The 23,414-nt window shown below is 40.0% G+C and overlaps 2 protein-coding genes across 3 annotated transcripts; both read right to left on the reverse strand.

Moving 5' to 3' along the window:
• Nucleotides 1-346: 346 nt before the first annotated feature.
• dpp3 (dipeptidyl-peptidase 3) lies at nt 347-9,567 on the reverse strand. Of its 2 annotated transcripts, none has more exons than XM_079248062.1 (19): nt 9,503-9,567; nt 8,368-8,518; nt 8,099-8,243; nt 7,915-8,004; nt 7,644-7,781; nt 7,320-7,394; nt 7,031-7,121; nt 6,677-6,807; nt 6,323-6,453; nt 5,958-6,016; nt 4,555-4,749; nt 4,352-4,464; nt 4,152-4,244; nt 3,942-4,004; nt 3,725-3,849; nt 3,164-3,284; nt 2,720-2,899; nt 1,480-1,642; nt 347-665 (listed from the first exon to the last, which is right to left on the reverse strand). In XM_079248062.1, exons 2-19 carry the CDS (start codon nt 8,490-8,492, stop codon nt 523-525), a joined length of 2,181 nt encoding a protein of 726 aa, XP_079104188.1. In that variant the 5' UTR covers nt 8,493-8,518; nt 9,503-9,567; the 3' UTR covers nt 347-522. The 2 variants fall into 2 exon arrangements, with proteins under 2 accessions (XP_079104188.1, XP_079104189.1); XM_079248063.1 differs by having other exon boundaries at nt 8,368-8,510; nt 9,503-9,558.
• A 1,659-nt stretch (nt 9,568-11,226) lies between these two features.
• Nucleotides 11,227-16,618, reverse strand: LOC306761900 (uncharacterized protein). Its single transcript, XM_079248228.1, has 2 exons — nt 15,656-16,618; nt 11,227-13,121 (listed from the first exon to the last, which is right to left on the reverse strand). Exons 1-2 carry the CDS (start codon nt 16,062-16,064, stop codon nt 11,404-11,406), a joined length of 2,127 nt encoding a protein of 708 aa, XP_079104354.1. The 5' UTR covers nt 16,065-16,618; the 3' UTR covers nt 11,227-11,403.
• Between the last annotated feature and the right edge of the window lie 6,796 nt (nt 16,619-23,414).

A 23,414-nucleotide genomic window follows, 5' to 3' on the forward strand; every position in this document is an offset into this window, starting at 1 on the left:
GTGTGGGGGGGGGGTGTTTATAAATTAACTTTTTCTTTCAGTCCATGAACATGGTCCAATACAAATATTTCATTTTTAATTCTAAGTTTAACAGTAAAAGTCAAGTCAGATACATCATCAGGAGAACACAGATATCATCGTAGTAATCTTGTTTATACTCAGAAATCAATACTCATTGTCAAGTTGCATTGGTTTAACTGACAGTCATCACCATTTATAATTAGAAAATATCCTTCCTTATTCTAAAAAGTAAATGGTATCAATAATCAGCTCAATAATTTCCGCTTGAATAGGTTATCAAACATGGACCTTCTGAATCCGACCCCCCCCCCCCCCCAAAAAAAAGAATCAGATTATTTTGCTGGAAAAATGCAGCTGGCAGTTTCTAGTTTTACAGATTATTTCAAGATTTGAACTTAGATTTTGTTTATAGTGAACAAAATTTCTTTCACATAAAAAAAGAAGAAAAAAAAAGAGCTGATTTTTGCAGTCGGTATTTTAGAAGGAGCGGATCCTTTATCATCAACACCAGCAGGTTGAGTCTCTTTTGCTCAGATCCAAGAGGCTGGCCTCTAGTTGCTCCGCGTCCTCTTGAAAGCGTTCAATGAAAGAACGAATCAACCCTGCTGGACTCCCTTCATATTCCACCAGCTCCACGTTCTCCCCTGTAAAATGCACCAAGCCAAACACAGGTTGAATATTTAATAAAAAAATAAAATCAAGAAAGCAGTCATTGTCCAGGTTTTCTGTGATGAATTGTTAATACTGGATGTTGTTTCTGTTGTCTAGTTCTCATTTTGATCCTTCTGGTAATCTAAACCACAGAACTGACCACTGATTTAACTCAACAACACAGGTTCCAATTAAGTTGTGACGTTGTGTAAAACGTTAATAAAAATTAAAAAAAAAAACCTGAATACAATATGCAAATTCTTTAACCTGTATTCACTGCAAAGACAAGATATTCAATGTTTAAAGTGTAAACTTAATTTTTTTCCCCCAGCAAATATTCCTTTTAAATTTCATGCCTGCAACATGCTTCAAAAAAAAGGTGAAATGAGCATTTTCATCACTGTGCTACATCACCTTTCCTTTCAACAACACTTAATAACTGTTTGGGAACGGAGGACACTAATTGTTGAAGCTTTGCAGGTGGAGCTCTTTCCCATTCTTGCTTGATGTACAACTTTAGTTGCTCAACAGTCCAACCTCTCGGTTGCCATATTTTGCACTTCGTAATATGCCACGCATTTTTAAAGGTAGACAGGTCTGGAGGCATCAAATTCAAAATGTGAGTGTTTGCAAAAACAACCCACAAAAAACAATGAATATGATTAGTTAGAACTTTAAAATAGCTCGTCTTTGTTGTGTATTTAACTAAATATCGGTCGAACAAGATTAGCAAATCAATGTATTGTCGTTATTTGCAGTTTACACAGTGTCCCAACTTCACTGGAAATGGGGTCATAAACTACATACCGTTCACTCTAGTGTTGGCCTGAACAAACATCTTGCGAGCCTCTTTTCTCAGCAGCACTGTCTCTCGCAGACGCAAGAAGTTGTGAGCTCCGCTGGCGTCAACGGTGGAGTAGCCTTCATAAAGAGCCCTGCCTCCTTCAACATCAGCTGTTGACTTAAAGACCTGGAAACCAGAGTCAAGTTACCACATGTCAGGTTTAGAAGTGATGAAATCAAAAGGAGTATAACATGAAGCTGATCATCCATAATATCCACGTCATTACACGCTGCTAAAGTTGCAATTAAATTCTGCCTTGATACGGAATGGCAATTTCCAAAAGCCAAGATTCTGATCTCTGTTTGTCTTGAAGCCACTTTTTCCTTGGTCTAATGTGTTGATATAACATTTAATACATACATATTCATATACATACATAATCAAGTACAAGCTCCATGACAAAAGAGTTGGGTTTCTGGATTAAAACAGAAATAAAAAGAGAAGCAAATAATGTGCACACATTATTCCCCAATATTTTACAAACAATAAAAGACAGAAAACATTAAATATTCTTGATATTTTACAGTATCATAAAATAATTTTTTTTATGGAATTGTAAAATATACAGGACTTCATCAGCACCTACAAAATTGGAAATGAGCACATCTGGAAAGGCTCCATTCATATTAAAAAGTATAAACAGGTTCTAGTGTTAGTTATTTTACCACTGTGACAACTTTCAGAAAAGGACTTGCATAATTCAATAAGATTGTGCTAAACTGCATGCTGCTGCTACTACTACAATAATAGGAATTTTAAAATGAAGTGTCAATATGCGTAAGTTTCTTGAGTGCATTACAGACCTTTTGAAAAAAAAAATGGCAACATGAAATGCAAAGTGTAACAACACGACACGATAGCTCAAAATGTTATGGATGGATTTTCATGAAACATTCGGAAGTTGTTAGAAATGTGAAAAGGAAGACCTGAATAAATTTTGGTGGTGATCATGATCACCGTTTGGATCCAGGAATTTTTTAAAGAATTCTTTAACATAGTGCTTGGTGGAGGTTTGTGCTCTCCGAGTGCTTTTCTCGTTACAGTATTTTTGGCTAGGTATCATCCCAACCTGAAAAGTCATTCTTTCTTTCACAAGTATGAGCACTGTGGGCCCCTGTGCAAGGCCCTCAGCCTTAATACTGCTCTTTAACAAAAGCAGAGGTAGATATTTGTGTTTTAGCAGTTTGGAAGGAGTAAATGTACCTGAAGTTTACAGAGGAACCTATGGATGGCGTTTTTCCCCACAGTATGGATCTTGTTGCGGTCCAGAGTGATGCGTGCGTCAGGTTTGCCGTCCTGCCCGGTTACTTCCTCCAGGCCCACCAGACCATCCCCAGCCTCCAGCAGAACACGCAGGATCACGAAACGTGCCTGCATGTGAGCCTGAGGCGAACAAAAATATGTGACGTGCCGTTTACGTCTCCTGTCACTAAAATAAAAACTGAGTCAGACTTGGTAATAAACAGAGCAGGAATGTCCCACTAATCATGTTAAATAGCAGGTAAAACCCGTTTTAACAGCCTGTGTTAACCTTTTATATAAACAGAATTTTCAAACAAGATGCATCTCTCAGGTTCTCTGCATCTGATGTGTTTATATAAAAAGTGTTTAAAAAAAAAAAAATTCCAGTTACTCGCAATAGATTACCTGTCTCCAGCTCTTACTCTCTGGCGTGTAAAACTCCAGGCCCAGCAGGCCCGCTCTGACCATGCTCAGCCAGTTGATATACACCACATCCTCTGCATCCTGTCCTTCATGGCCGAAAATACTGGGACAGAAAGAAGCACACACATCAGTCAGCATGGTGGCCATCAGTCACCAACACACAGTACGGATGTTCCCACGGCTCCCAGTGATTCTCTTACAGGGCCTGAATCACATGACGAAGATTAATTATCATCCACACAATTCTGAAAACGAAGAAAAACAGCCTGTAAAAACAGCTGCCTCAGGCTTTTAAACAAAATTAACTATCTAACATTTCTTAAAGCTTGTGTTTACTTTCTGGTTCAGTACGGTGACATGCCCAAAGAGATGCTTGTTCAGGCTCCCAAAAGGCTTCATAAAATCCCCCAAATTATTCTCCTATTTTATAATATTCCAGTGTTTTTAAGAATAATACCCTTTCTTTGCTTTCTCCAGCGACTCTTGGCTCATTTTTTGCAGGAAGTAAAAGTACAGTAACACCAAAGTTACATCAGGGTATACCTGAGCACTTGCTTGTTCAGACATAGATAGAGTCCAACGCATTCTGCACGGCATTCCTCATATGAGGAAGCAATGGTGGAGAATTTACTGTCCCACGTCTCACTGCCTCGATACCAACTGGTCACCTGAGAGATAAAAGTCACACCGTTATTACATCGTCTCTTTTTCATTAATTTATTTCAGGATTAGACATTATGGTGCACACAGACAAACTTACAGCTTCTCCAGTCTCTGGGTTGACCACCTTACTCTGATCAAAGTTGAACTTGCCCATGTCATCCTAGGAAAGGAATGATTTCAACAATTAACAAGGAGGAAATGCAAAAAATTCTTGAATCATTAAACAACAGATAGTTATGTTTTTTTCATTGATGCATCACAGGAATTAACTTTGCTGTTAAGGTTGTACACACTTCATTTGACTGACCTGGACAAACAGCTTGCCGCTACCGTGGCCCAACAGCTCATGAAGTCCAACCTGCACCTCAAAGGATGGACCTTTCCATTTGACAAACAAATCCTACAGAAAACAAACAAAAACATAAACGGCATATAGTTACACACAGGAAGTCAGTCAAAATAAGTCTAACAGAAAGCAACACCTTGTGTGTGGGCTGCATAGACTACCTTGTCTTCTTCTTCGAGGAAGGTGAGCTTTTCTTTCTTTGTAGCATAGGCTACAGCCAGCACGTTGCCTAGTGACACATTTTTAAAACCCTCTGACTGTCTGATGTCATCATCTACAATGAAACACACCGCCAATGTTTTTAGTTGTAGTGCCGAACTGTGCATACTTGTGGTCATTCGAGTCAGGATGTCAGCGTACGCACAGTTTGGGATATTGATGCCAGCTGGTATTCCACTCCCTGCAAAGGTGAGGACGTCCAGTGAGGTGAAGTCTGGTTTAAGGAACGTGTCCTTCTCAAACTCCTGGGGCCAAGGCAACTCAGGAAGCAGCACTTCAGCTGAACTCACCAGCTTGGCAAAACGCTCACTCATTGCCTTGTTCACAACTGCAACAAAGCCTGGACATGACCAGACACAGTTAACGTCATACAAAAAAACAGTAAAAAATGTCATAAAAGTGCTGTGTGACAACTATTAAAAGATCTGTAATGTCTCAAACTCATTCCCTCTGCAGGTAAACACAGCATAAAGTTTATCTTCTAAATAAACAGCAAATGATCAGAAACAGAAAAAAACTGTTTTGCACTTTTGCAATGACAGCCTCTTTGAGATCGAACTGTATATCTGATAGGATAAAAAGCTGAAAGCTGAATTTACGAACTTTGCAGTTCCCTGAAAAGATATGAACTCTTTGAATTTGATAAACTTCAAAACAGCTTGGAGAAGTACATTCATCTGCAAAAAATCGCTTCATCTTTCAATTAATACTGAGGGCATTTTGGAAATGAGCAATTACTTTTAAGTAATTATTCCTTAACTGCTCAAGTCTCTTTATTATGATTTCTGGTGATTTTTTTTTTTTTTTGCATCTGATACAATTGCAATGCAGACAGATGAGCAACTTATCTTTTTGACCAAGGAGCATTACTTTTGTTATCCACACAGAATTAAGTAGAATGTGTGTCATAATAAACAAAGCTTTACATAAAATAGGTCTTATCTTATTGGCAGCACAAGGCGCACACAATTCGCATCATGTATACTGCTGGGAAAGTTAACTGTTCCCCAAATACAATCCCATCTCATCAGAAACACTGGCTTTTAGCGATGTGCTGACAGCAAGCCACAAGGGTCCACTTCTCTTTAGCTGGCAGAATACTATGCATTTCAGTCAGATAGCCTGAAGATCATAGCCATTCAGTACTGCTTTTCACTCCTCTCTTTTGCCTTTTCCTTTAATTGTTGAAGTATTTTTAAGTATTTTTACTGTGTGAACTTTTTTTTAAAGACTTTTTTAAACTCTCTTAACTATTTACTTCTGAAACTCTTTTACAAAACTTTAGCAAGCTTTAGAATTAATTAGCTAATGATTTCCCCACTTAGACAAGCAAAATTTATAATTTACCCAATATTCCAACGTTTTTGTAAATATGGGAGCAGCATCAAAACTCTAAAATCACTTATTATAGTTTAACACTGCAAATAACTGTGTAAGTAACAGTTCTATGCGGCGCAGCCAAGTGCAATAAAAACTTAAGAGGCCTGCGGGATCACAGCTTGAATCCCAATAAACAGCATCTTTGTTCTTGAGCAGCTTTGCAGTTACCTTCAAACTCTCCTCTGGAGCCAAACGGGTCTCTGTAGCTCTCTATGAAACCAATATAACTGGAAAAGGCGAGACAGAAGAAGAGTAATGAGGGGGAAAAAGCAGAATGAGAAAGGTTTCAGAGGTTAATGAGAAAAGTAGCACTCAATGCTGATAGCAAAGGTCTGAACAAAACTCATAGAACAATAAAAATCAGCATTTAAACATCTATGAAAAGTTACTGACACGAAATATAACTTATTACATTTTGTGTACAAAGTTAATTATGTTCATTACCTTGCTAATTTTAGGTGTCATAAATCAAGCATCTCATCATGTCTAATTAGAATAAATCGGACAGTAAATATGTTCAGTGGGTGTTTCACCTCTCAACAATTGGTCCCTTGTCTTTGATCCAGTATCGTGAGCCCTCTTTGTGGGCTTCAACAGAACCAAGGGTGAAGCTACGTCTGTACTCTTCAAGCATCTTCCTCTGGTTCTCATTAGCAGCATAACCCTGTCAAATAAGTTAGGAGAATTCCTTTCAGGTTAGTAACTCAGTGATTCACACACAAACGTTGTTGCTTTTAATAAGCATTCTGACAGGCTGCTCCGCTTTGTCATTTAGTACATTTTCTTTTTATAGTTAATTAAATCAAATTTAACAACTCCAGCTCTGTATGCTTAACTGTAATACTGAGCATGAGTTTTATGTCCCATTGTTTTCTTTGTAGTCTCACCTGTGCTTGTTCGAGGTGATAGCAGACTTTCTCCATGAGAGGACTATAGTCTCCTCTCTTCACAATGAACTCTTTGTCTTCAAAGCTGAAGCTGCCACAGCAAGACTCACACTCTCCTTCTACTGCACAGTCTGAAGAAAGAAATTGGATTTTTTTCCTGTAATCATTGTCAGCATCATTATTAAGGTACATGAAAAGAACAGTTGTGAGCTGTTTCTCAGGAATAACACTGTGTAATTACACAAGTTATGGATAGTAAAAAAATTCAAGTCTACCTAATTTATGATTTGTTAGGTGTAACCTTTTGGGCGCCCCGTTTATCATTATCAAGCGTGACTTTACATTTGTTCTGACCTTTTTGCACAGCTGAAGCCAAGCGCACCTCATAGCACGCTTTCCCTCCATTTTCCCTCTTGAAGAGACGCGTGTTGTAGGCAGAGAGTTTCTGGAAATAAACCATAATCATCTCAGAATAAAAGAACCCTTTTTTTATCTGCTTGAGGGCAAACTTACAAAATACTGAACAGTAAATATACATTTAGGTGACTGATGTGTTAGACAGAAAGACCAAAAGTAAAAAGTTACAGATGTAAGGTTATGATTATTAAAACAAAATGATTGCTTTAAGCCTGAATGTGCTTACTTTTGAGTCAAGGAACCTCTGAGCCAGCTCAGCATCCTCCAGACAACAGTTTCCTGAGAAATAGGTAGTAATTCCCTGAAGAAAAGGAAAACAGACTTTTACAAGCCAGCCATGATTTTTAAGGCATAACATATTCCAAGTTGTGTACAGTGGCTTAAAAAATGAAGGGCAACTTTACAAAACTGATGAAAAGTGTACAAAATTTAGTATACAGTAACAACAGAGCGAACTATACAGTCCATAAAAAACTGAAGACTAACCACCTGATAAAGTAGTTTAAAGAGAATATGGCCTGAATTTGTGTTAAATGTTATAGGATCTCACCTTGCTGCCAAGGCCCAGCTGTTTCTGACGGTCTTCCAGAGAGTAGATGAGATGCGAGCAACTATTCCACAGAGCTTCCATCTCAGCAGGTTCATCCTGAAATGCCTGGCTGGCCCTCACCAGAGCTTCCAGCTTGTCCTGGATTAATGCACGATTGATGAAGACTGTTTATTTTCACTACATTGGCATGAGTGCAATACATCTGAAGAATAATTTCATCCTGTATCAATAATTAAAAAGCAGAAGAACAGCAATCACAGCCACATTTTACCTTTGGTAGATTTGGAATGAATTTGGTGTCTCCAAAGGACTTATAGTTGCCCATGTTGGCATACAGACCTGCTGCATATACCAAGAAGGCCTAAATATCACACACAGAAAAAAAAGATGACGATAAAAATCTTTCTGCATGTTTGCAGTCATGAGGAATCATCAATGATACAGTGACTGTGTACCTGATACTCCTCAGAGCTGAGTCCTACTGCTGTAGCGGTCTGTTCCAGCTGGGCTGGTGTCTGCTTCCTAAACAGTCTCTGCAGCAGGACAAAGATGCTTGCAGACTCTGGGGATGTCTGCAGCAGCACTGCCAGTCCTCCATACCTAGGAAAGGTGATGATCGTAGTTTCTTAATTTGCAATTTGAACACCCTTCAAAAAAATTACAATGATTCTGTTAAAATCAGGTGAAATATTTTTTGACAACAGTGGCTCCATTAGTAACGTACCAAGAGGCACGTGATAGGTAGTGGGAATACATCTTCTCCTGAGGTGAGAGCAGACGAAAGGCCTCACGGCAATCAAGTGCAGAGACACCAATGTCATTTGGGAGGTAGTACTGGGAGTCCACCATCTTGACTCTGATTTAACACTAAGGTACTGAGGGAAAGTTGGGCGGGGGGAGACAAGACCAAAAAGGTAAGTAATAGAAAAGACAAAACCCAGGAAAAGACAGTTGGCTACCCCAACTGAGTGCTGGAAACCCCTTGTCTGCTTTGGGACTCTATATGGATACTAATTTCACACAGATACACTGCTGAAACAGTGGAAATGATTTGTCCTTTTGTTTTTCTATTCTTTCAGTCAAGTAAAACAAATACTGATTACTTAGATGTATGACTATTCAATGTAAATGTAAGCTATTATACATTTCATATTACATGTTAATACACCATAAAGTTTATAACAGGTTTCCACAATATGAGACTTAACAGTATGATTACTGTCTCAAATTTAGTGTAGATGGTATAGGTTATATAGTTATTACCGTACAGTTATCACTGTGTTCAATGAATGAATTCAATCTGTGCAGTGTAAATAAAAATTACATTGGCAGTCACGTTAATATACTGTAAGCTCAATTTGAAGCCATTTTTAAGTTTTGATTAATCTCACTTATTAACTGAGAATTAATAAATCTCAGTTAACTTGGATGCATTCATCAATGAGCCTTGAAGCCTCAAACCACGTCGTGATTTTAATAAAAAATTCATTAAGGTTAATAAAGAAGCTCAGAAACTAAGCTGAGAAACAAGCACCACTGTGTCCTATCTTATAATTCTTCTAAGATCAAAACCATCCGATCCGCATGACTAAACTAACAGTGCATTGATAAATAAAAGGTTCCCTTTAAATTGCACTTTGAACTGTTTTGGACAGGAAAGGTGCAATACAAATAAACTTGCCTTGCCGTAGTATTGTTAACGCTAGCATTTAGCGTCCATGCTAATGCACGCAACACACACTGCCACAACTTCCATAAACCAAATCTTATGTTTGAAATATTATACAAGCTATCTATGTGGATGTTTAGGAACCCAATCCACGCGAATAAAGCTAAATTTAAGCTCCATTATCTGTTACCTTAATTCCTGAACGTCCCAAGCGAAAGTCAAATTGCAGTCTCACGCTGCTTACTTCCTGCATTCATTCCGACTTAGAGCCGCCTCTCAACCAATCACAGGCTGCATCTCGTGATTGACACTAACTTTAAGCAATCATCAAGTAACATTAGACACACTTTCATTTGTAATATTCTGACAAGATTCAACACGAAAAACATAAAAATATAGACTATTACAAGTACACAAGACTGTGACAACAGCAAAACAACAGCACAGAAATACAGTAGAGGCATCCGGTATGTCCTCTATATATACCGCTTAATAACGGGTGGGGTGATATCTGACGAGGTGGCCGAGTGGTTAAGGCGATGGACTGCTAATCCATTGTGCTCTGCACGCGTGGGTTCGAATCCCATCCTCGTCGAAAATCTTTTCCATATTTTAGTGTACGATGCATAAATAGCATATTTTTCATCGGTTGAAGACACAAACCACAAGGTGACACCTGTAGAAACTTGCGCTCTCAAACACTTGCTCTCCACCTTAAATCCCTAGGCACCGCCCCTTTTTCCCCCTGACCACGCCAAGAAGTACTGCTGTCCAAGCTGGTCATTTTTAATCACTATTGATACTTCTTGTTTTTCATAAGTCCGACATTTAGTAATGAACTTCTCTTCGTTTATGAAAGCTTGAAGGAGCACCACGTGCTGCTAAAGCCAGAGATGGGGGTGTTAGGGGGGCCCTTTTAAAGAGTTCTCAAAAAAAAAAAAAAAAATCACATTTCAATGCTTAAATTTGATTCTTTAACTTGTGCTTTGTGTGTGCGTTGAAACTATCATTTCAGTGTGAACTTCTTCACGCCTAATTGCCTACCTTAGCCTACTTGTTAGCACGTAGCACCACCGCGTGTTATAAACTATTTTACATTTGAAAAATAAACAAAAACTACACATGGAAAATTATGTTTTCCAGTCAATAGATTATTTATTTACTTAATTTATGCTACCCAAATTAGTTCTTCACGGACCATAGCTCCAAAAAAGACGTCTAATTGTTTGACATTATCGTGTCTGAGGAAGCATGACTTTGAAAGTAGTGGCTGTAGGAACTGAGGAGCAGAATTATCTTCGGATAAATTCACATGTTTACCACGGTTCCTAAACATAACAGAGTTTAACGGTATATAGTAGCTATTACACAGCTGTAGCTACTCTAAAATCACACACTCCCGGGTTCCCTACTTACCTGACTCCGCTAAATAGCTCCAACTCTTGCCTGGACGGAAGTACTTCGGCGGTGGAGTCCTCTCGTGGCTCCTTTTGAGTGCTTCCATTCATCACGTTGCATCCTAAATATAAAAATCCTTGAGGATATTAAGGAGTCATTTCTTGCAGTACAAATTAAGTTGAACATTAAAAATGTCCGATGAAGTGCACGCGCCAGATGGAGCACGCGCAGTGCCTGGAGAAATTGAACGCTCAGTGCATATTGGTGAGATGGAAATCTCACGAGCTAAAGTTTGAGACTGTCTGATTTTGATGGAAATTTAAAACGCACAATTACGTACATTTTAGCTTTAGGAGTCATAAAAATGGGAAAATGTCAAAGGCACATTATAATTAATTTTAAACACAGAACCATAAAACTATAAAACATTATTAGTCATAAAGGCTACATTTCTATTCCTTTAGAAAGTTTTTTTTCATTTCATTTTTAATGCAACAAACGACACCTTTTTTTCTTTTCATTGATTTTATTGAATTAAAAAAAAACATGAATGAGTTATTTACAAAGGCTGTGAAACAGAAATTAAAGCAAGTCAGCTGTACTATCCAAACTGTAGTTTTAGTGACCAGTCTTTCACCACCAGAAAAATGTTAAGGAACATGTCTGCATGTCTAAGTGTGTCTGCATTTGGGTTCACGCTTGATTTTTGCCTTCTCTCCTGTCAGGAGGCGTTGTAGGAAGTACCCAGCGATAGCAGTCTGAAAACCTGAGGCTCTTGTCCACAGCACAGCTCGTGCAGTACACAATCCCCAAAGCCAGCATCACTACGAGGAACACACACAGAGGCACCAGCAGGGCTACAAGCAGCCAGCTCTTGTCATGCTTTCGTTTACCTTCATCAGATCCAGCTGCAGTTTCTGCCGTGTTGTTGGTGTCCGCTGTGCTATCCATCTTTTCTTTCTCAGCCCCAGCTGGTGACATATTTGCAGTTTCAGCTACCACACCATCACTAGGCTCTCTATTTCTTGTTTTAGCGTTGTTATCAATTTCGTTGCCTGTGCTGCCTTTTTGTGTTGGGGATGGGGCTGTCTGGTATCGCCTCGGTGACAGGTCATCCCATTGGTTTAAGTGATTATCTGGCCTATGAGCCTCATCAGAGGAGCGTCCCTCAGGGGCCTCTGTCCCCCACTTGTCATCAAAGTTGCTATCAACTTCAAAGTTGGGATCAGGAGTGAATGAGGTAGACCAGGGGATATAATGCTCAGCAGAGTCACTGGGGTCAGGGGTCAAAGTGGAATACTCTCCATCATCATTTGAAGGCTGACATGTGAGTCCATCTGGCTGCAAGTCAAAGCCGTTGTCACAGAAACACTGGTACCCTCCAATGAAGTTGATACACTGCTGCTGGCAAGGTGATCCTTCCACACACTCATCTATATCTACACACTCTCCTCCATTGCTCAGCTCATAGCCAGGGTTACATAAGCATGCAAAGGACCCCACTGTGTTTGTACAAGGGCCTTCACAGCTGCCTTCATCAAGGCACTCATCGATATCCACACACTCACCCTCATCATCTGGCTGATACCCGTGGTAGCAAGTGCAGTGAAAAGTGCCCGGGGTGTTGACACAGAGTTGTGGGCATGGCTGCTGTTTACATTCATCAACATCAGAACACCTGCGGCCATCTGGACCCATTTGGTAGCCTGGGGGACATGTGCAGCGGATGCCCCTAGGTGTTTCCATACAGTTATACTCACACCCCATTTCTACACAGACCTCCTGGATGAGGGGCTGGTCAGTGGTGTTGGCGGAGTCAGCGGACAGCTCAGGCTGGTCAGTTTGACTCAGAGGATCAATCTTGCAGCTGTAGCCATCCTCATCTAATGCAAAGCCTTCAGAGCAGTAACAGATGTAATCTGTGTCTGTGTTCTGGCAGTACTGCTCACATCCATGGTCCCCGCTGCACCAGTCCTGGTTTTGAGGCGGTGAACTGGATGAGCAGAGGGGGGTATCCCTAGACCACCCCACTGTCTCATCATCTCTCACCATGCAGAGTACCATCTGCTCAGTAGGAGCATTTGGGTTTGAGCTGTCTGCAGGGCATGGTAGTGAAGCTACAGACCCATAGGGCACGTGAGTCAGCAGGGTACTGACAAGGTGAAATGGGGTGGTGTAAACAGCCGAACCTCTTCCTTCATCCTCTAGCGGTGAACACATCCCTTTGTAGTTGTACTGACACACATATCCATCCAAAGCTAGCACACAGGAACCATCAAGCCACTTGAAATTGTCTTTGCTCTCTCGTCCACTCTCAGATGTGTGGACAGTCATGGCCACACAACGAGGGGCTGCACATGTCCCAGGGGAGTCTTCACGGAGCCAGTTTGTGAACTGGCCATCCTGGTCTCCTGTTGGAAGATTAAGACAAGGAACAGTAAAAACACAAATTAACTTCCACTGAAGATTTGTGCTTTATCACATTACAGTTTTATTTTTAACCCCAGAAAACAAAGACAAAAAACTACATTTAGCCCACTCGTTTTTTAGACTTACGGAGAGTTGCAGCCATGCCAGGGCACCACTGTTGGCAGCAATGCATTTCATTATTTTATACTGCCACTAAGAGTCGCCAAAGTCTATAATGTTAATGGTGGACACATGCAGTTTTTTTTTTAAAATGCCAGTTATTCTTGTAGCAACAGTCTCCTTTTGTCTCCCTGTAATTTTCATTGGTGGGGGTGGGGATATTACTCCCAAGAAAATAGAGGGACGTTTGCCTCTAAGCAACTTTTTAACAAGCATGCATTTGGAGTTTGTTCATGAAGCTTGTTTCTGTTCTTATAAACATACAAAAACTGTTTTAACTTCTATAAATAAAACAGAACAAAAGCCCATTTTTACCATATATTGAGTTTATCATTGTATATTTGCTTGTGGATAGTTTTTCAGACTTGGCAAGCCTCCATATAGTGCTACATTCTTTCACTTTTTGCACAAATTCAAATGAATGCTCAGCTTGATTGTTTCCTGAATGAACATACTCAGCCATCACTGAGAAAAATGGCTTACCCAGTGATATTTTCTGTGGAAATACTGCTGTTTGGCTTTTAAAATCTAATGCTGTGACCAGCACAAATAAAACCATTCTGAATGACAATGACTCATCCTGTCACCCAGTAAGTGAACCCAAAACTGTCTGGTTGGCTTGGTGCAAGTACACACCAGCTAGGAGTGTGTTTTTGTAATTTGGTTAAACTGGCCTTTTAAATTATGACAGGGGAAAAAATAGAAGTGAGCTGGCCTGTTCTAACAGTAGACCACAGCAGACACATCTGGTTTCAGTAGGTATTTCTATAATGACTAAATCAGACTGAAGGGTGTCAATGAGGTCAAAAAGGAGTGAACCTTCCTGGTTGCACCAGTTCTTACTCTAAAACTAAAGAAGTTAATGCAATAAACATCCAGGAAGCCCTGGAAGCTGTTTAAGTTAGGCAGACAGACGTGGTTGCTGAGTCCTACGATGGTTTAATATCCTCACAGGACCATAAAATGGGATACTTCAGAAGGGTGTTATTTCAGTTGAATTTTTCTGCACATAAGATAAAATTGGCCTGTTTAGTCATTGATATCCAGTCAGCTAAAAACTATTTTTCATATTGATTTTATGTCCACGGAACCTTAAAGTTCCACTCGATCAGTTTTCCTTCCTGTAAAAGACATTTATGTTCCTCTCAATGTAACATTCAGAAATGTTTATTTGAGAAATAGACAAACAAACCTCAAATTCTTCAAATGGATTAGGTTTGACAACACCTTTTACCTCATTCGGTGAATGAAGGTGTTTGACTATACTAACTTTGCTCCATCCACATGACCACCAGCATGCAGCTAACACTTTCTACCCTGTTTCCCCCACACTTCTATGATCAGTCCAGATGCTCACCATACACCAGGCACATCAGCTTGGACTAAAAGATTCACTGCTTAAAAGCAGGAACTAAAAACAATAGTAGGACAGAGGAGAAACTCATTAAATAGTAAAAACTTAGTTACTGGGTGAGGGACACGCCTGCTTATACAGAGCTACGCAGACAAATGGTTGGAACAGTACTTCATACCTAATTAAGTGGAAAAGTCATAGTGTTTTTGGGTCAGCTTTGTCATACCGAGGTTTAAAAATTGAAATGTGTAGCTTCTTGTCCTTTTTGGTATTTCTTTGCCAGAATAATCTAACGTCTCCAGATAAACTAAATCCTGACGTGTTGAACATAAAGGTTTGCAGAATCTGCCACTTTCATCATCAGAGAAAAACACAAACAGAAGCTTTGCCACTCAGCATTTGCTATGTACTCCTCCTAACTTGATGGCTTCTCATTTTATCCATCTATCCATTTTCTAAACCTGCTTAATCCAGTTCAGGGTCATGGGGAGACTGGAGTCCATCCCAGCTGATATCAGAGAACATCCTGAACAGGTTACCAACTCTCATTTCATCAGATCCTCAAAGCTCATCTAAATCACCTACAAAGCTCCCACCTTGCAGATTCAATCCTCCAATCATCCACACTGGGCTTTGAAACTGTCTAATTTAGTCTTTCTGATACTGTTAGTGTTGCTCTGCAGATTCAAAGTGGAAATGCTCAGCTATACCGTTGATGGCTGATGAATGTTAATGATATGACTTGTAACTCATTAAAGTTTCCTACAGACGTGTCAAACTGTCTATAAACCTAAGTTTATATTTGATTCATCGGGAAGTTAAGTAGCTATTTGTGATTGCACCCCCGGCATTTCTTAAGTATTCTTTTCTCTGGTTTGGGAACATTTTATATGATCACACTTGCTAAACACCAAAGAAAATTGATCAAAGAGCAGAGATAAAGCGATAGCGATAAATACTGAAATAAGCAAAAGGTCAAAAGCCAAAATGATAAGACTTTGCCTGTAACCCAGACGAATCCTCTGAGTGGCCGGTTAGATGAACACTGTCGTGGGGGTCTGTGCAGCCCAATCCAGAGGCGAAGTCTCAGCCTGGACCCTTGTGCCTCAACCGCTGACAGCAGCTCATGAACTGCACCGGCTGCTTCATGGGTGTGCATTGTCGCTAAGGTTCCACCTAGCTCTCTGCAGCTCCTCCCAGCCTCCCTGAAGGTTCTCTTTTGGAGAAAGACAGCATAGCATCCCTCCTGGTGGCAAAGCGCATCTCTCTCTGCCAGCTGAGCTGCTGGCTGCTCCCCCTCTATCTCTTTCAGCCTCTGGCCTTGGCTTCCAGGGGCCACACAGGCAGTTAGCAGCCACAGGATGCACAAGACATTCATGTTGCTGCAGCTTTGCCAGACAATCTTTTGCATACTCCGCCAAGACACACAGTGTGAGCTAAGCCAGCATTCAAAGAAATATCCCTGTCTTACTGTGGAAATAAATAGGCTATTAATAAAGAAAAAAGATGACAAACTCCGTCTTTGAAACTAACCTGAACCTAAATGAGCCACTTTGTAATTATTTTTCTTTTATCTAAAATTTTTAATTTTAGAATAATTTGGTCTGATTGTCTTTTCAGTTGAAGGAGTTTGTGTCACATAAGTCTGAGAGCTCTGTTTACTTTACTTCCCCTTGAATATCGCAAGCTTTTAGATAAAGAAACTCAGTGCAGAACAGATCAGCCTCCATTCAAACTGTCAGTGGAGTTGACACCTTAAGGCAATTTTAACGGGAAACATGAAAAATACTCCTCCAGGAAGTTCAAGCAGAGTCCAGCAGAGCCCAATTTGCTGTCCGGTGAAATTAAAAAGGGTTGAAAAGGCCTTTCAGACAAGTCCAGAAAAGTTGAAGTCCATGTATGATTTCAATAAATCTCAGTGACAGAAACCCGGTGCTCTGTCTGATCCTGCCGGAGCTTTCTTGCCTCTGCAGAGTTGGCTTTCTGATGGAACCTCAGAAAGAGAGAAAGATGGGGGAGGGCAGGAAAGGGGGGGAAGGCTACGTAGAGGAAAAAGACTTGTGCTTTTTTGGAAGGGGGGGATAAATTGTGTGAGTGTATAAGGGAGACCTGGAGGGGATGACTAGGGGTGGAGGGTAATGGGGGAGTAAAACTAAAAACCTTGAGAGAGTTATGAAAACCATACGGCACCATTCTGTCCCCTTTCTAGACACACACATGCATTCATAAAGACAACATTCATGCTGCAGCATTCTCAGGTGTGGTAAGTGCTTGTCAGCTTTGTGAAATGCAGAAATCCTCTCCGTGTTCTTCCTTCTTACTCTTCATTTTCTCTTACACAAACATTTGCCTTTTATCACCATTGTTTTTGCCCTTTTCTTGTCTTTCTCTTAATCCCCTTCTGTCTACTCTCTTTCTCTTTACCTTCACTCTTTACATGCTTTCTCACACCCCTTCTCAGTTTTTCCGCTTCATTCTATCAAGTTCATACCAGCTGGAAGTTTTTACTGTCCAATGGAAACATTTGAGTTTGGAGCCGGAATACCTGTTGGGTTGTGTATACTGTGAGTGTGACTTCATTCTCATCATAGAGTAACTTCATAAGGGCACAGATGTCTCAGAGATCCTCAGAGTCTGTGTGTGTGTGTGTGTGTGAGAGAGCGACGATGACTTGGGGGCATCTGGAGTAGAGGAAACAGGAAATGCCAGATGTGCATCAGCTTGACCTCGCCATGGCTGGGGGAGCAGGAGCGATTGGTGGGGTACCCCCACTGCTGTCACTGGATCTGTCCACCATCAATAGCATGCCTGGTGTTAAAAGCCAAAGGCTGGGTTTGCATTTTCCAAAGAAAAATAAAATCTTCTTTATTTTTCCCTTGTGTGTCTGTGTGGGGAGCAAAGCCAAAGAATATTAAATGAAACCAAAAGCTGTGGTGTGAAGATTTCAGTCGTGAAGGGAAAGTTCCAGATTTAAATCTTTTTGGTGGTAAAGCTGTGTATTAAGGTCTTTAAAACAAATTAAACAGATGAACAAAAGAAAATCCTGCTAAATGCTCATCGTGTTTGCAAGTGGAAAGTATAACGTGGCCACAACATTATTTGGGCAGCTTTATATCATTGTAATCCTCTTGGTCTGCCATGGAACTGCTTTTTTAAAGCAAATTAATAGATGACAGCACCATTTCAGCCACTGCAACCTCTTGACAAAGGATGATGAGATGGAAAAGTGATGCAGTATGTGCAGAAGAGGCAGTTATTAACCACAGGCAACCTCTGTCCAAGCCTCTGTTCTCTCTGTGCATTGCAGATGAGTCGCCTGGCTGCGGTGTGTTGGTTTTGGCAAACACAATATATACAGTCTCATTATTCAGCAATCTATTCCAGTTATGTAACAGCCACTGAAACTAGAGGGAGAACAAACATAAAACCTCAGGATCCTGGAGAACCCAAAGAGCCTTTTGGCCTAATTCCCCCTCCTTCTTCACATCCCTCAAACTCCTCAGCTTTTCTTGGACCCCCACTTATCCTAAACTTTCTCTGCCCTTACTCCTATGACCCTCCCACCCTTTTCTGGCATCTTGCATCCTCTTGCCCTCTTCCTTTGCCTTATCTTCAATTTGCTCCAGTTACTCAAGGTTGCCACTTTCTTCCCAGAAGACCCTTTTTTTTTCTTTACCCTAAAACTCCCACTCTTTGTCTGTTTATTCTATCAGTCTCTTTGGCCCCTCCTCCTGCCCAGAAAGCCACACCCCCAGAGGCACATTCCAGGAATATAATTGATAGAACAGACAAAACTTCTCCTTTCCATCGTCCTGGACTTCCAATTCTCTTAGGTCACATTATTCTACATACAGTGCATCCAAGTCTCTCTATCTCCCAACCAAAAGACCTCTGATGGAACATGCAGAAGTCTTGATTTTATATTTTATGCCTCCTTGGTCTGAGCCTCCTTTCTCCCTCCTTGACTCCTACCTACTTTCCACATATCATCTGGCCCTTACATTAGATATATTCATTTTATTATATGCATGTAACTTTTGAGCAGATGCCTAAAAACCATAAGCACAAAACTCAATGTGGTAAAAGAGACAAATGAACCCTGAAAAACAAAAACAAAAATGACTGCACAGACACAAATTTGGAATGAGACACAACACTACAAGACAATAAAAACAGCCACAAACAGTACAACCATATAATCATGACAACAGTCGTGTGATGAGTAGATGGCAATGTAAACACAAAACTGTAGAGACACTAAAGGACAGGAAGAAGAATAAACCACAAAGAATCAAATAATTAGCTCGAAAGAACAAAATAACAATATGAAGTCACAACAAAGAAGGGCCCAGGAGACACAAAATTACCCAAAAGGGAAGTAAAAAACCACAAAGAAACACCAACCGCATCTACATTGGATGCACTATTATGATGAGTGGGAAAAATTTTATAAGTCTGTGTACGGGAGGCTGTCGTCACATAATCTGTCCGTGCTCGTGGTTAGTATTTTACGAGGATTGGAGTCTGCAGCCATGCTCAGAGCATTTTCAGCCTGTGCTCAGGAACACTAATGTGTGAAGCCGAAGTCTACACTCAGCTCACTCTGACAAAACTAAAGAGGCATTATGACGGCGTCTGCATGTAAACATCTGCCGTAGAACACATACACATAAATGAACTGCAGCTGAGGATGAATGCAGCATTATTAGTTTAGTACTTTACAGATTTGTACTTGGTAATAAAGACAAATTTAAACCAGACAATGACTCAAAATAAAAATCTGATAATTACCAAATTGACTGAGAGCTAAAATTGTGGGGAGAACATGAATGTCGGCCATAAATTGCATTCCAGTCTAATTGCTGGTTTCACTTAAAATCACAAATGTGAACCTCATGATGGCACTGAAGGAAAAAATCCAATGCAATTACGTAAGCATATATTGATGGGATATGCTGTGATTTAGCTGGCCTTCATTGGTTACATACATTCCCCCTAAGAAAAAGTCAACAAACTCTTTCATAAAATGACCTGGGAAATGACATAAAGTTGAGCTGATCATTTCTAACAGATCAGGCAAATAAATAAATAAATCAGAACACAGCTGTGAAACTTTCAATCACTAACATGGGGCATATGATTGCCTGGGTGTGAAAAAACCTTGCCACAAAAGAAATGGTAACGGGTCATTCATTCAAACATCTGCGACATCTTTGAGGATTATAGAAAATTTCATGTCAAGGAAACTGCACTGTTATTTCCTTGTGGTCTCGGGTCAGCGGAGCACAGATTTTGCGCTCTTTGCGCGAATTGAAGTGCTTCTATCATATTAAATACAGCAGGACACGTATATTGTTCATTTTTCCCAACCGCTAGTGTCTCAAGTCATGCATGCACGAGCACACACACATACACACACACACACACACACACACACACACACACACACACACACAAGGACACGCTGAAGCAATTAGCAGCAGCCTTGTGGTTCAATAATGGACTGTATGCATTCCTGGTGATTTTTGTGAGGGAAAAAGACGATACTTTTATTCACTTCTTCTACCAAGTCCATATGTTTCATCTTTCATAGCAAACATCCATGAATGTCCTCCTTCCACACCCACACTGTCAACAAATCTTTCCTACAAACATCTGAATTGGCTGGGGGCCAGCGTCCAGTTGTTAAAAATTCAGGCGTCTTATAGATCTGGAAACTTTATTGTAAACTTTATTGTAGTCCACTTTATCTGCTAAAATTATTTGGACTTTTTTTGATTGGCGAGGTAAAATTGATTTACTTTCATTTACTTTAAGGAGAAACAATATGTCACCCCTACATCTTAATGCCTAGTTTCACTTTGGTTTAACACCTCGGCAAACACACCTTGAGTGGAACAAATTATAGTTTTTGAATCCTGGCCTGCAAATTTTTATGAAAATTAGTAACTTCTTTCAATTATTTGCTGAAATAAAAGATAAGACATTAAAAAAAAAAGTTCAGAAAGTCAAATTAGGAAAAGAAGGCAGCATAGTAGCAGTGAGGTGTATATATCAGCAGTAAGGGTTTATAGCTGCACATGCAGAGTCACACATGTGTGAACTCATCAGTGATAAACAGAAAGTCAGTGCTATAAACTGCCGAGATGCTGAAGGAGAGAGGACAGAAAACTGGGATGGGATAATTCCTGACTGGTTATTCCTTTACCAGACGATAGGCTCAGCTTTTCCACGGACACAGCCATGTGCACATAGACGTGCACAGACATCTTACACCTCTTTGTAGTGCCTTTCATGATACACTTCTCCAGAAAGGGAACCTTTTGTGTGTGTGTGTGCCTTTACTTGTTATGGTAAAGGCATTAGCAGTGAGAAGAAAGGATGACGACTCCACAAGAAAGAGACGGGACACAAAGGACTGACAGAGCAACAAACAGTCCGACTACTGTCTGATGTGCAGGGTGGTTTGTGTCTGACTTATTTTTGCACCATTTCCCCTCATTCTCCCTGTCTTGTTTCATTTCTATTTCACATGTTGGACTTGACAGTCACATCCCACATAAATGAGCTAAGCTTTGGTGTCGCTAATAAAAGACAGGCAATATTCTGGAAAACAAAAGAAACCATGAACTGCCTGACTCAGCATAAACAAAAGAATGTAAATCAAACACAATCCTGAAATCTTCGGCAGATGTATGCGCAAAAAAGTCTAATAGCCGCTTCTTTTCTTCGCTGTTTTTCCATCTTCTTTTCACTCTCCCAACTGGGAGGCTGAAGCCACCACACCGTGTCATGGTGGTCACAGAATCAGAGGTCGTTTTTTATTTCAGTGCAGTTCTAAAGGAAAATCACAGAGGAGGTAAATAGGTAATACAGTTGCTGCTTGCAAAAAAAAAAAAAGAAAAAAGAAAAACAGGGCTGTCAAACTTGATCCAGTACAGCAATGTCCCCCAGATCCCTAAGGAGCCAGCAGCTGAAGACTTTGTTGTACTGGAAAGACTCCAAGTGTGACTGAGATGAAATGTATGAAAGGGACGGTGGAGAGAGAGCTAAATGAGAAATCAGCCGTGTCTCTTTAAATAAATAACAAGGAGAAAAGAAAATCCCCCTTAATCCATTTAAAACTACATTTTCTTTGAAAACATTTCTCAGCACAGAACAGAAGGTAAATTCTAAATTGACACCAGAGTTTGGTTGGTATTCAGTGCGCTGGTGAATATGTGCAGCTCAGGTAAACAACACAAAACTTTCCAAACAGGCAGGCAAGCTGAATCACTTGTACACAAGAATGTAAAGAATAAAACACCAGTTTTAGCTGCAGCATCAGAAAAATGTGCTCAATCAACTGGGTGTGAACGAAATGATGTATAAGACTTGTAACTATTTGGATTTATATCTAAGGTGCTATTTTGAAGCTTTGTTTAACTGAATTCCTCCTTACCTGTTGTGTTGAAGATGTTTCTTTTCTTCCTCTAAGTCTGAACCAAATCTTGAGCCTAATCAGTCATCCTATGAGATGTTTTGACTAATCCCACCTGTAGCCAAGCGCTTACCAGTCAGCTCTGCGAAAACATAACCCAACTCCTAAATCCTGATCACATTGGGGGGGCTTCCAGGAAACATCTTTTTAATGGGGTGAAACAGTTCAAAAGGGGGAAACATGCTGTACCCACTGGTTATTGTGGCTTCATGTCAAATAAATACAGTCTAAGTTTTTTCATGCAAACTATCACCTTATCTTAAGTGTTAAACTTTTGTTTAGTGGGTTTATAGAAGTGATTATGTTTGTGGACATTTAAGGGCAAGATATGTTTTATCTATATTATGTATCTATTTGTTAAAAAAGGTAGTGATGTGCACATTACTATACATCAACATGTAAAATTAATGAGATTGTAGTCCCTTTGTGAGCAAAATCAGCCATAACACATCATAACACAAAGCAGCAGTGCAACAAAGTATATCTTTATTAATGTATATAGCGCCTTTCAAGATAAAAATCACAAAGTGCTTTACAATAAAATACAAAACAATAAAACAACATAAAAGACCATTAAAACAAATAGAAGTTTAAAAAGTTTAAAGGATGTGTTTTTGGTGTGTCATTTTTATCTAAAAGAGCTCTCTGAGTCTGCTGATGTCTGGTTGAGAGGAGGTTCCCAAGGGAAGGAGCCACTGTTGCAAAGGCTCTGTCACCTTTGGTTTTCAGCTTTGTTTGCTTTACAACCAGCGGACCCTGATCAGCAGATCTCAGAGACCTGCTGGGAACGTTTGGCTTTAAAAGGTCTCTGATATAACCAGGTACTTGGTCATGCAAGGCTCTATAAGTTAAAACCAGAATTTTAAAATGCAGTCTGTGATAGCTGAGACTCCACTGCAGCTGGATCAGTAGCGGTGTAACAGGAGGGAAGTTTGAGGATTTAGTAAGCAGCCTTCCAGCAGCATTTTGGAAAACCTGGAGAGGGCCAAGAGATTGTTTACTTAAGCAAGAAAAGGTGGAGTTGCAATTGTAAGCCTAGAAGTGATAAAAGCATGAAGGATCATCTGCATCTCAGATGGTGAAATGATTGGACTTGGCTTCGCAATGTTCTTTGAATGATAAGAACAGGAACAAACAAGCAAAAAAAAAAAAAGAAAAAGTAAATAAATGTGCGAATAAAACACTTCATAACACTGCAATTCAGGGAAAAAAGGGGAAAGTAGAGAGGACACAAATATGACACAGACAAATATCTGGCATGATTTTGAGTGGTTGTTAAAC

Source organism: Telmatherina bonti (genome assembly GCF_933228915.1).
Source record: "Telmatherina bonti genome assembly, chromosome: 10".
Classification (NCBI taxonomy): domain Eukaryota; kingdom Metazoa; phylum Chordata; class Actinopteri; order Atheriniformes; family Telmatherinidae; genus Telmatherina; species Telmatherina bonti.

Bases quoted from the DNA above. Each gene is read 5' to 3' on its own strand.
- dpp3 (XM_079248062.1), bottom strand. From the start codon at position 8,492: ATGGTGGACTCCCAGTACTACCTCCCAAATGACATTGGTGTCTCTGCA. The intron at 7,395-7,643 runs GTGAGATCCTAT...CCTTTTCTTCAG, and splicing joins AGCTGGGCCTTGGCAGCAAG to GGAATTACTACCTATTTCTC. The intron at 2,900-3,163 runs GTAATCTATTGC...TGTTCGCCTCAG, and splicing joins AGAGTAAGAGCTGGAGACAG to GCTCACATGCAGGCACGTTT.
- LOC306761900 (XM_079248228.1), bottom strand. From the start codon at position 16,064: ATGCAAAAGATTGTCTGGCAAAGCTGCAGCAACATGAATGTCTTGTGC. The intron at 13,122-15,655 runs GCAAAGTCTTAT...ATCTTCCAACAG, and splicing joins AGGATTCGTCTGGGTTACAG to GAGACCAGGATGGCCAGTTC.